We start from the raw sequence: 13,551 nt of genomic DNA on the forward strand, positions 1-13,551 counted from the left end.
TTCTAAGGCTAAGTCATACAAGACAACACAGATTCCACTTATCTTCTCTTAGATGATTGCCTGGTGAAAGTCAGCTGCCATGTCATGAGTGCTCAACCAGCACTATGGAAAAGTCCTTATGGTAAAGAACAAAGACCTCTTGCCAACAACCAACACAAATTTGCCAGGCATGTAAGTGAGCCACTTTGGAAGTATAGTCAGGAGCTCCAATTAAGCCTTCAGATAACTGCAGCCTCATGAGAATCCCTGAGCCAGGACCAAGCTAAGCCACTCCCAGATCCCTGATTCATAGCAACTGCATGAGATAATAAATGTTTTCTGTTTTAATTCACTAAGTTTTAGGTTTATCTATAGCACTACAATAATAAACACCATTCTTTGAAACAGCTTACAAAAAAGCTTAGAAGCAGTGGATGAGGTAAAAACAAGTTTCTTTCTTATAAGACTTCTCAAAGCCTTTATTATACTACTAGAGGTTGGTGCACAAAAATTTGTGCACGGGGTGGGGGTGGGGGGGGGTTCCTCAGTCCGGCCTGCGCCCTCTCGCAGTCCAGGAGCCCTCAGGTGATGTCCACCTGTTGGCTTAGGCTCGCTCCCTGGGGGATTGGGCCTAAGCTGGCAGTCAGACATCCCTCTGGCAGCCTGGGAGCCCTCGGGGAGGGGGGACGGGGGGATCCACCTGCCAGCTTAGGTCCGCTCCCCAGGCATCCTTAGCACTGCCGAGGAGGTGAGAGAGGCTCCCGCCACTGCCGCTGCGCTCACAGCCGTCAGCCCAGCTTGTGGCTGAGCGGAGCTCCCACTGTGGAAGCACACTGACCACCAGAGGGCAGCTCCTGAGTTGAGCGTCTGTCCCCTAGTGGTCAGTGCATGTCACAGCAACCAGTCGTTCTGCTGTTAAGGTCAATTTGCATGTTACCCTTTTATTATAGAGGACTAGAGGCCCGGTGCACAAAAATTTGTGCACTCGGGGGGGAGGGGAGGGTCCTTCAGCCCGGCCTGTGCCCTCTCGCAGTCTGGAACCCCTCGGGAGATAACGACCTGATGGCTTAGGCCTGCTCCCGGGTGGCAGAGGGCAGGCCCAATCCCTAGGTGCAGCCCCTGGTCGGGCTCAGAGCAGGACCGATTGGGGAGTTGGGGTGCCGCCCTCAGTCATGCACAGAGCAGGGCGGATTGGGAGGTTGCGATGCCACCCCTAGTCACGCTCAGGGTAAGGCCGATTGGGGGGTTGGGGCACCGCCCCCTGTCACACTCAAGGTTGGGTCGATGGGGAGGTTGCGGCGCCACCCCATCATGCACAGAGCAGGGCCCATCAGGGGGGTTGGGGCTCCGTACCCTGTCATGCACAGAGCAGGGCCAATCAGGGGGTTGGGGTGCTGCCCCCTGTCACGCACAGAGGAGGGCCCATCAGGGGGGTTGGGGCCCCGTACCCTGTCATGCACAGAGCAGGGCCCATCGGAGGTTGAGGAGCTCCCCCCTTCACTCACAGAGTAGGGCTGATAGGGGAGTTGGAGCACCGTCCCCTGTCACACACAGGGGGTTGGGGCGCCACCCTCTATCACCCACAGAGCAGGGCCGATCAGGGGGTTGGGGCGCCGCCACTCTCACACTCAGGGCAGGGCCGATGGGGGGCGGGTTAGGGCACCGCACCCTGTCACACACAGAGCCACAGGGCGATCAGGGGGTTGGGGAGCTCCCCCCTATCAGGCACAGAGCAGGGCTGAACAGGGGGTTGGGGCGCCTTCGCCTGTCACAAACAGAGCAGGGTGGATAGGGGGGTTGTGGCTTTGCCCCCGTCACACACAGAGCCGCAGGGCGATCAGGGGTTTTGGACGCTGCCCCGTCATGCTGATCCCGATGCCAGGCGGCCTCTTGGCTCCGCTGATCCCGGTGCTGGGAGGCCTCGTGGCTCCACTGATCCCGGTGCTGGGAGGCATATTACCCTTTTACTATATAGGATAGAGACCTGGTGCATGGGTGGGGGCTGGCTGGTTTGCCCTGAAGGGTGTCCTGGATCAGGGTGGAGGTCCCCACTGGGGTGCCTGGCCAGTCTGGGTGAGGGGCTGAGGGCTATTTTCAGGCTGGTGGGTGACTGAAGCTCCCAACTGCTCCTTTTTTTCTTTCTGTTTTTTTTATTCTGGGCCAGCTTTAGCTCTGAGGCTGCTGAAAGCAGGTATCTGGTTTGTTTGGGTTCTATAATCGAAACACTGTATCAACTCCAGCTCTGAGATCCCAGCTGGCTGAAAGCTGGTTTCTGGGGTTTTGTTTAGCTTCTATATTTATAACAATGTTTCAAACTGCAAGCTCAGAGGCTGGCAAGGCAGGTGGGGAACAGTGGTTTCCTCCGTCACTGAAGCAAGCAAGCCTCATGTTAGCTTCAAGCTGCCTGGCTGCTGGCCGCCATCTTGGCTGGCAGTTAATTTGCATATCGCCCTGATTAGCCAATGGGAAGGGTAGCGGACGTATGGCTAATTACCATGTTTCTCTCTTATTAGATAGGACTAGAGGACTGGTGCACAAAATTTGTGCACATGGAGGGGGCGGGTCCCTCAGCCCAAACTGCACCTTCTCGCACCTCCATGGAGAAGGCCTAAGCCATCAGTCTGACATCCTTAGTGCTGCCGTGGAGGCGGGAGAGGCGCCCATCACCGCTGCTGCGCTAGCCAGCCATGAGCCCAGCTTCTGGCTGAGCGGCGCTCCCCCTGCGGAGCATACTGACCACCAGGGGACAGCTCCTGCATTGAGCATCTGCCCCATGGTGGTCAGTGCTTGTTGTAGCAACCAGTGATTCTGCTGTTCTGTCGATTTGCATATTAGCCTTTTGTTATATAGGATAATGTCTTATTATGGGCAAGGCCTCTAATTCAATTTTTTTTAGGTAGTTAAAGGGAGGGGCAGAATTTTCACTTGAGCCTGAAGCTATAATTGCCCTTAGCTCAAAAATCTGCATACCACTGAGACACATCTTGGTGAGGCTCATTCTAAACCCATACACTGTTCTATTATGTGTATAAGTATTGGGAGCCATCTTATCTCTTTAGTGAAAGAAACCTTTTGTTATGTTACAATGACTAACTTTATCTCATGAGTTGTGTTTTGGCTTCAAGGCTGCAAGTACTCATGCAGCAACTTCAGCGCTTCTGTTCAATATTTACCTGGCATATCTTTTATTTTATTTTCTCTAAATCTTTCTAAATTTTTATGTATTTGATAGGAATAGCCCATGGACACAGACAGTAGTCTGGCTAAGGCCTAGAAGGGGTGGGTGCAGGGTGGAGATTAATGGGGAAAAAAAAAACTAAAACAAAAGGACATCTGTAATACTTTCAACAATAAAGATACATTTTAAATAAAGAAAAATATCTTAGTTGAAAAGAGTTCTATGTGAAATAATATAAGTAATTGCTCTACACTGTACTTTATATTCTCAACTCCTCTCAAAGAGATATTAATTGATCCTAGGTCACTTAATGTTAATTGACCCCATGTTCAATGACTGCAGGACTGACTGCCACCACACTGACTCAACACTGACTGCCATGGAGCTGCGATCAGACCCTGCTTTTTTCTCCCGGTCTGTTCCAGGCTGTGGGTTCCGTCTCCGTGAAACCCGGGTCAATCTTGGCATCGGGCAAGTGGAATCGCTGAGGCCTATTTGAGAGTCACCAAGGCGGGGAGCATGACCTCAGAATAGTTAAAAACATGTTTATGAAGGGATGCTATGGCTTCTCACTAAAAAGCCAACACATGTCTGTGCTCCACCAACAGGGTTGCTTTAACACAGAAGCCTCCATCTGCAAGCCCACCAGCTCCAGGAGCTGGCGGGAGGTTGAAAGTGGCCATGGGTAGATGAGGCAGGTGTCAGCGGCTTGGCTGTCTGAGCCCCAAGCGCGGGGAGACAGGCTCTGATGTCACCACCACGCGGAGGATTTGACAGCAGTGGCTTCAGAGCTTCTTGCTATTTTGTTTTATTTATATCTCCTTTTCCCTTTAAACCTCTAGGTTGCCTTTGTTGGAGAGAGGAGCAGCCTTTGCAGCCTCCTCGGTGGAGAGCAGGCCTTCGATCTGGGTTCACACGCAGCGAGACAGACTCCTGTTTAGAAACACGTGTGGGTCTTGCATTATTTGCTCTGTTACCCATAAAGATGGTTTTAGATTCTGGCACATAAATATGTTTCCTGCTTATCCACGAAGGCAGGCCGAGCGCAGTCATAGGCACAGCCACAGTTCTTCACTCCTTCGCAGGCCTCTGTCCAAGGGTGGCGGTGCAGGCGCTTCACACACAGAGGGGGACGGAAACCAGGTGGGGCAGCCCTGCTTTTCCCAGACCTTCTGTCTCAGTCCCCATCTTCCTACTCCTGCTCCGGGTCCGTAGGGTCTTCCTTTTGAGGTGGATTCAGGCGTCTGGGGGACACGTTTATCACACGCTCTTTTCCCATGTGGGTGGTCAACAGGGGGGTGTTCCTGAATCAGGCTTCCTTCGGCATTGCTTTGAGGGGTGGGGGTGGGGGACAGCATGAAGGTACAAACACAACCCATGGGGACTTCTCGCTGAGCGCCTTCTGCATACTTTCTTTATACCTGGTGGGCATCTCCCCTCAGAAAGGGCGCTCCCTATGTCTGCGACCAGTAGGTGTGTTTGTGTGTTAGTGGGGGTGGGGGGGCAGATGAGGCTGGTTGGCTGCTGCAGTGCCCTCACAGCCAGTGACAGCGGGTGGGGCAGAGTACGTGGGACCCTGGATTCCCTCTGTGGTTTGCAGAATCGCCCCCTCCCTTTGTTCTCCCATTCTCCGCAAAGAGGCGGCTATTGGCAGACAGCAGGTCGGATGGATCCGCCATCATACCTACCACCCGACCTCCAGGGAGGTTTCCTGACCCCTCTGTGTCCCCAGCTCAAACATACTTTAATGTAGTTTATATATCAACTTTCAATATATGAAATAAGTTGCTGACATAACAAAATTCCTTTTCTTTGTAGAAGCCTCATCAACTGGCATTTTCTTTAAATATCATAACTATGCTATATTTAATATTTAGCCACAAGAAGTTTCAAATATAGCTATAAAAGTATGCTTACTGGGAAAATTCCATTTATGCGACTAGGTTTTCCTTTGGGATATGGATTTCCTGGAATTGTTCCACAGGAAGATATCATAGCATGCGGAGCTTTGCAGCCTCCTTTGAAAGCCTGTAAAATAAAAAAGGAGAGTGGTAAAAAAAACCCACACAAATAAACTTATAAAATTAAGTATCCTGGACTTTGGAAAGTCCTGCTGAAAAACATGAATTAAAGAACAGCATCCCATTCAATCTGTTCTTATAACAATCAGCACTTACAACGGTAAACATGACCAAAATTAGTAAGTAAAAATCACTTTATTTAAATGGAGTTATTAAAATGGTAACATAAAGTTTTTAATGTCACAACTAAGACTCAAAGATATCTTCACAATGCATTTTGTAAAGTATGTGTAAAAATGTCCATTTACTATTGAATATGTTCCATTTCTCCAATGACCAAGAAATAACATTGTCCAACTCTATAATCATCAACCTCATGTTACAGACAAGGCAAGGAGATCACTTAGATCAGTGGTTCTCGACCTTCCCAATGATGCAACCCTTTAATACAGTTCCTCATGTTGTGGTGACCCCCAACCATAAAATTATTTTCATTGCTACTTCATAACTGTAATTTTGCTACTGTTATGAATCGTAATGTAAATATCTGATATGCAGGATGTATTTACATTGTTACAAATTGAACATAATTAAAGCATACTGATTAATCACAAAAAAATATGTAATTATATATGTGTTTTCCAATGGTCTTAGGCGACCCCTATGAAAGGGTCGTTCAACCCCCAAAGAGGTCACGACCCACAGGTTGAGAACAACTGACTTAGATGAAAGAAACATGGTTTCCATTCTGAAGAAGTTTATAACTTAAAGGAGGAAACAGAAACAAATAACATGGGGCATGGGGTTTCTAAAGAGCTGTAATGTTAAAAAAAACAGAGTGTTCAATTTAATGTTACATAACTTTGATATATATTGAGGGATGGGATTTTGTTCTGGTTTAATATTTTATCCCCAGCTTCTAAAATGATGCTTAACACATATTGAGCTACTGATCAATAAATACTTATTAAGTAAATGAAAAATACGTATTAGGTGACATACATTCCATTAGATTTATACTATGTTATAGGAATATCAAGTTATGTATAAATAGTTCTATTTAAAAATATGTATGATACGCTATATATTGTTGTAGAGATACAGTAGTTTTATAAATTCATTCACACATATCATTAGCTATATAATTCAGCCTACTACTAATATCCCAATCCTAAAAATCATCTCAATTTGGAAATATTATGACTAGTACAGGATAAATGCCCTTATATATTAATTTGTACTTTTCTATTTATTGCCACAGAATAAATTTCTAAATAGCATTTGTGGGTTAAAGATGTGAACATTTTAAAGGCTCTTCAACTTAACCTTCCAGAAACACTGTACAATGATACAGAACACTCAGACCCAGATTATTTCTGAGAAAGAAATGACATAATCAGAATGTTTTATTAGGAAAAAAAACTACAGCAGAAAATGTTTGATGCCTTATATAACTTAGTCAAGGAAACCAATGAAGAACTTATGAAAGAAATATGGGCTAGGGAAAAACAAGATGGCGGCATAAACACCGGAAATTGCTGCCTCGCACAACCACTTCAAAAATACAACTAAAAGACAAAACGGACATCATCCAGAACCACAGGAAGGCTGGCTGAGTGGAAATTCTACAACTAGAAGGAAAGAGAAAAACACACTGAGACTCAGAGGAGGTGTGGAAGTAAAGTGCAGAGGTACGGAGGCACACGTGGAAAGGGCTGGCAACTGAGGACACGGTTGTCTTTTGCAATCGGGAGGGAGTCTCAAGCTCCCGAAGTCTCTGAACTCCAGTTACGGGAGAGTCTCTGGGGACCCAGGCTCATACGGGGAGAAACTGGACTGTGTGGCATCCGTCGGAACTCGAGGGCAGCTTTCTCTCAGAGGTGCTTGCAGTGATTACCAGGACATTGAGACGCAGGTCCTCTTAGGGTAGGACTGAGGATCAGCCATAGCTGTTGACTCCGCCCTGTTGATTACCTGAGACCCCGCCCCACCCAAGCTGTGAGCAGAGGCTTTTGCATATGAAAGGCCTGGCCCTTTGCAATCTAAAATTACCTATGGATGAGGACAGTGGGGTGGGGGTAAAGGGTAGAAGGTGGGGTGGGAACCGGGTGGAGGGGAGCTATGTGGGGAAAATAGAGGAACAACTGTAATAATCTGAACAATAAAGAATTGATTTAAAGTAAAAAGAAATATGGGCTCACATAAAGAGAAGTCCTCATAACTTCTGGCTGTAAAAACCAGTGGGAATTGTGGCTGAGTGAGAAGGAGGGCTGCTGGAGTCCCAGGCAGTTCTTCTTAAAGGGCTTGTCCATGGACTTACTCCAACTCACTCCCTCTGAGTTCTAGTGCTGGGGGAAGCAGCTTGAAAGGAACCAGAAACATATGGGGAGGAACTGAACTGTTTAGTATCAGGCCGAGAACTGAAGGGTTAGCTTTCTGCCAGAAAAGAAGTACTGGCAGAGGCCACTGTTCCTTTTTCTAAGACATTCCCTCTCTCCAAACAGAGCCAGCAGGTGGGCACCATATCTGAGTCTCCATCAACCTAGCTAACACTGTCTGCCCTAACCTAGTGATCCCCTGAGACCCCACCGCACCCAATTGTGGGCCCATCCAAGACATTTCCAGTGGCTTTTCCATACAAATGGTCTCTCTTGCCTCATGCTTCAGACTTTCCTAAAACCTGTCAAACAAGCAGCATCTGGCTTATGTATATGCAGTACCTCTTGCTAAGTGGCCCGAGGCCAACCACTAGTGGCTACTGGACTTGGTTTGCAGCTTGGCCTTTCCTGGGCACCTCCAATCCCAAGACAAGTAGCAGCCATCTGCACATAACTTGGTAGCCCCAGGCAAGGAACATGTATTAACTGACCTTGCTCTTCCTGGGAGGCCCCAAAGTCAGTGTACCCGGTGCACAGTTTCAGATCACACCAGATTACCTCCCTACCATCTATACAAGAGCACACTGAGTTGCAGACTCAGGGAATACCAAAGCCCCAGTGAAGCAAGTCCTGCTCTGTAGGATCAACGCCATTATAGTCACAGAAGTTACTCGAAGCCAATTCCTTCCAATGACACCAATAGCATTCATGGCTCCACTACAGCAGGACAGTGCACACAGCACACACAGGGGTGCAGCTGGAACACCCAGCTCCTATGACTGGGGAGGCTGAGCCAGGGCCCTACAGGACAAAGTCACTCTACCAAGTCCAGGAGATGTAGCAGCTCTACCTAATACACAGAAACAAACACAGGGAAGCAGACAAAATGTGGCGACAAAGAAACAGGTTCCAAATGAAAAAGGAGAAATTTCCGAAATAAGAACTAAATGAAAGGGAGGCAAGCAAACTACCAGACACATAATTCAAAACAATGGTTATAAGGATGCTAAAGGAACTTATTGAGTAAGAGCTTCACAGAACTTAGTGAAGTAGATACATTCTTTTAAAGATCAGAAAGAAGACAAGGATGTTTACTCTCACCATTTCTATTGAACTTGTACTGGAGGTTTTAGCCAGGGTAATTAGGAAAAAATATATATATATATTTGCAGATAACATGATATTGTATATAGAAAATCCTATATTGTATATAGAAATTCTTTTTCGCCGAAACCGGTTTGGCTCAGTGGATGGGGCATCGGCCTGCGGACTGGGGGGTCCCAGGTTCGATTCCGGTCGGGGGCATGTGCCTGGGTTGCGGGCATATCCCCGGTGGGGGATGTGCAGGAGGCGGCTGATCGATGTTTCTCTCTCATTGATGTTTCTAGCTCTCTGTCTCTCTCCCTTCCTCTCTGTGAAAGATCAATAAAATATATTTAAAAAAAAAAAAAGAAATTCTTTTTCAACATCATGAAAAAGAACATAGAAACCAGTCAGAAATGAAGGATATACTAACTGAAATAAAGAATAACTTACAAGGAATTAACAGTACAGCAGATGAAGCTGGGAATCAAATCAGCAATTTGGAAAATAAAGAAGCAAAAACACTCAATCAGAACAGCAAAAAGAAAAAAAAGGATCCAAACCAACTGAAGATAGAGTTGAGGAAGAATAGTAAGAAGCACAGAAAATTCCGTGGCAAGTGGAATGAAGAAACTGGCAAAGATAGCTGAACAAACTGGCCAAGCAATTTATAGCCAGATACAAAAGGTCACCTTCCTAGAGATAACATCTAGACTTCAGTTATTTTTCAGTTCCAGTCCCAGAAAAGCAGCAAAGCCAGTTGGGCAAGGCCAGGACCAGCTGCAATGACTAATGAGACTCTGCCCTGGTGCTGAACAATCAATGGCAACCATGACCCTGAAAAGAATAGAAAAAGCTGATGAATACTCTATTGAGACCCTCCCCTAAGACTTTTCTAAACTCCCAGCCTTACACCATCAAAACAAAGGTCCTAGCACATGCTCTCCTTCCCAGAAGCATAACCACATCTTTCCCTTTCAAACCTTCTTTTTCCCCCATAGGCATGCATCAACTAAACTGTAATGGACCCCACAAGACTTACAACCAGGGGAGCAATGGGCAGAAGCAGCTAATCCCAGGCAAACCCTGGGAACCTGTTTCCAAGGACCCCTCTCTTTGACTTTCCAGTGAGCTGACACCAGCCCAGCCCAGACATTTATTTCCTATAACATTTCTAGAGAGCCAAAGCAGCCCCTCCTAGGTTCTCCTATTGCTTCTTCTAGCCTAAGCCCTTCCTTCCTTCTGTCGCTAACTTTAATAAATGTACTCTGAAAATCACCTGAACTTGTATTATGAAATCTTTTCTGTACAAAATCCAGAACCCACACACTACCAGCCAGCCCTAGGAAGAGCTGCTCCAGGCTGGACTCCTTTCCAGTAATAGTGTAAAGAGTCTCTGGCACAACTTCAAGTGTACCAACATTGCGTCATGGGGGTATTAGAAGGAGAAGAGAGAGAGCAAGAAATTGAAAACCTATTTGAAGAAAAAAAAATGACAGAAAACTTACCTAACCTGGTGAAGGAAATAGATGTACAAGTCTAGAAAGCACAGAGAGTCCCAAACAAGATGAACTCAAAGACACCCACACCAATACACATCATAATTAAAATGCAAAAGATTAAAGACAAAGAAAGAATCTTGAAACCATGAAGAGAAAAGGATTAGATAGTTACCTACAAGGGAGCTCCCATAAGACTGTCAGCTGATTTCACAACAGAAATTTTGCAGGCCAGAGAGAATGGCAAGAAATATTCAAAGCAATGAAAAGCAAGAACCTACAGTAAAACCTCAATATAACAGACTAATTCAGGTGAGGAGGTGTCCATTAAAACTGAAAGTATGTTATATAATAAAGTAGCTTTTATGAATGCATATGTTAAAAAATTGACAAATTAGTTGACCTATTTTTACTTACGTAGAAACATTTGTGTAATTAAAATTAAGTATTTATGGAAAGTTTAATTTCAAAGAAAAGTTTTCTATATGTACTACAATAATTTTAAATTTATACTGAATAGGTCTAGTAAAAGTGTGCATTCACCAGTCACTGTTAGTAAACAAATGCACATGACTGGGACATGGCTTAACACAAAAATGAACATCAGCCAGCAGGACTTAAAACTGCTGCCAACAGTCATACCATAAGACAACAGAACCAATTATCCCATATGATGTGGTGTGATCACATTCTCATCACTCACCAAACATTGTTTACAGGCAGTGACTCTTGGATTATAGTTCTGGATATGTAATATTTATGTCAGTGAAATTACTACAGTGTTGTTTTTTTCCCCAACATATGACCTATTCACTAAAATTTATAAAAGTAATAGTGAATTAATAACAAAAAAATAACCCGTTAATTTAATTATAAGCAAACTTTGGTTAAAAGCATTTAAAAATTAACAGGGTGTTAATTTTCACATATGACATACGAACTGGAAATTTTGTCTGTTAAATCCAAAGTGTGTTAAATCAAGGTCAGCAAAATCGAGGGTTTACTACATGTAAACCAAGATCACTCTACTCAGCAAAGCTATCAATTTAGAATCAAAGAACATATAAAGAGCTTCCCAGACTAAAGGTGTTAGTCACAACCAAACCAGTATTATATGAAATGTTAAAGCATTTTCTTTAAGAAGAAGAAAAAAAAGATAACACATATGAACAATAATTGACAATGAGTATATATTTATCAACAAGTGAATCTAAAAAACAAAATAAATGAACAAGCAGAACAAAAACAAATTCATAGATATAGAGAGCATTTTTGACAGCTGCCAGATAGGAAGGAGACTGGGAAGATGGGTATAAAAGGTGAAGGGATTTAGAAGTACAAATTGGATGTTACAGAATAATCATGTGGATGTAAAGTTCAGAATAAAGAGTATAGTCAAGCCCTAACCAGTTTGGCTCAGTGTCCCAGGTTCGATTCAGGTCAAGGGCATGTACCTTGGTTGCGGGCACATCCCCAGTAGGGGGTGTGCAGGAGGCAGCTGAACGATGTTTCTCTCTCATCGATGTTTCTAAAACTCTATCCCTCTCCCTTCCTCTCTGTAAAAAAATCAATAAAATATATATTTTTTAAAAAAGAGTATAGTCAATAATATTTGAATAACTATATCTGGCGTCATATGGGTATGAGTTCTAGTAGGATGATCACTTGTAAATTATATAATTAATCACTGGGGTGTACACCTCAAACTAATATATTACATGTCAACTGTAATTGAAAAAAAAAAAGTATTAAAATGTGGGCATAGGCCCTAGCCCAGTGGTCAGCAAACTCATTAGTCAACAGAGCCAAATATCAACAGCACAATGAATGAAATTTCTTTTGAGAGCCAAATTTTTTAAACTTAAACTATATAGGTAGTTTGCTTCTTCTTTGTAGCCATGTCAAACAGGGCACCTAAAAAAAATGTTTCATTTTATAATAATAAAGCCACCAACACAAAATAATTACAATTCTTAAATTGATAACAAAAATACCTATAGGATTTGCAGCTGGTTGGAAAAATACAGGTAACTTTATGCTTCAGGTAGGTACTTTTGTCACCTGCGCGTAATTTGCGGACGCAACTAGCACTAACCACTCCACAATGAGACTGCTGACTGACTGGCTCACTCAACTCGTGCAGTGCATGAATCGCGCGAGCCTCCCCGGCTGCGTATCCCCGGCCCGCCGGCGCTGTATCTCCCGTTGCCCGACCTACCGACACCCCCCACTTCTTCTAACGCCACTTCTTCAAAATAGACTCGCCTAGGCCGAAAACCGACTTCTGCGCATGGGCCACGAATTTTCAATCGCACTGTACGTGCATGCCAACACATGGTATTTTGTGGAAGAGCCACACTCAAGGGGCCAAAGAGCCGCATATGGCTCGCGAGCTGCGGTTTGCCGACCATTGCCCTTGCCAGTTTGGCTCATCGCTTCAAGTATTGGACTGCAGACTGAAGGGTCCCAGGTTCAATTCTGGTCAAGGGCACGTACCTCAGTTTCAGATCCCGGCCCCAGGCAAGTGTGTGCAAGAAGGCAACATTGTGTCTCTCTCACATAGACGTTTCTCTCTCTGTCTCTCCCCTTCCCTTCTACTCTCTCTAAAAATCAATGGGAAAAAATATCCTCAGGTGAGTATTAACAACAACAAAAAATGTGGGCTTACATATTGCTTGTGCTACAGTAATTTATGACTAAGGCAAAGGTCTCTACTCTCCCTGAGCTTAGTAAAGGGTGTCAGGATTAATGATTGGGCTGTAAGGCCTAGCCTTCTAATTACTAATTCAGTTTCCAGTCATCAAAATCCTAAGAAATCACTACCTTATATGACAAATCAAGTTTTCTAGGCTTGGACAACTACCACTTTTCACACTCCAAGAGGTTTTAAATTAATAAACTGGGATTTTGCTTTCTTATTTATCTATTATGAATTTGATTAATATAAGTTTAATGACAAAGCAAATTCAAATAACCAAGTTCCTAAATAGAAAAAATTAAAGACAAAAGCATGGAACCATGGTAAAGCTATCAAGGAACCGAGAATAAATACCCCATGAGGCTCAAGCTGAGTGGCCAACTGGCTTCTCATTTTCAAGCTATCTCTTCATCCTCCAGTGTCCCTTTCACTCAGCTCTATTTCTGCATACTCTGCAGGAATGTCATCATTAACCCATCACATGGCAGCAGTCAGGTTATTCATCAAAGTTAATATAGGAAAAAGATTAGAACTTTTTTCTTTATCAACATTCAATAAAACCAAGGTACCATTTATATAGCAATCTTGAGAAAATTACCTGTTCAAGTACTCTCTTACACCGTTTCTTCTCATACATATTTATCCTGAATAAATCTTCAATGGGACGAGAATTCTGTGCATCAACAATGTTTCTACAAAAGAAATACAATTTAGC

At 44.3% G+C, this 13,551-nt stretch overlaps 1 protein-coding gene across 3 annotated transcripts in view; it reads right to left on the reverse strand.

Annotated features, from left to right (window-relative positions):
- Window positions 1–13,551, reverse strand: part of PROSER1 (proline and serine rich 1) — a 69,703-nt gene that overhangs the window by 42,806 nt on the left and 13,346 nt on the right. For all 3 annotated transcript variants that reach the window (XM_036297796.1, XM_036297797.1, XM_036297798.1), the window contains 2 exons: window positions 13,435–13,528; window positions 5,075–5,185 (listed from right to left, as the gene is read on the reverse strand). In XM_036297796.1, coding sequence (XP_036153689.1) covers window positions 5,075–5,185; window positions 13,435–13,528 — 205 coding nt within the window. The remainder of the gene's footprint in view (window positions 1–5,074; window positions 5,186–13,434; window positions 13,529–13,551) is intronic.

Source organism: Myotis myotis, unplaced genomic scaffold (assembly GCF_014108235.1).
Source record: "Myotis myotis isolate mMyoMyo1 unplaced genomic scaffold, mMyoMyo1.p scaffold_m19_p_3, whole genome shotgun sequence".
NCBI lineage: Eukaryota > Metazoa > Chordata > Mammalia > Chiroptera > Vespertilionidae > Myotis > Myotis myotis.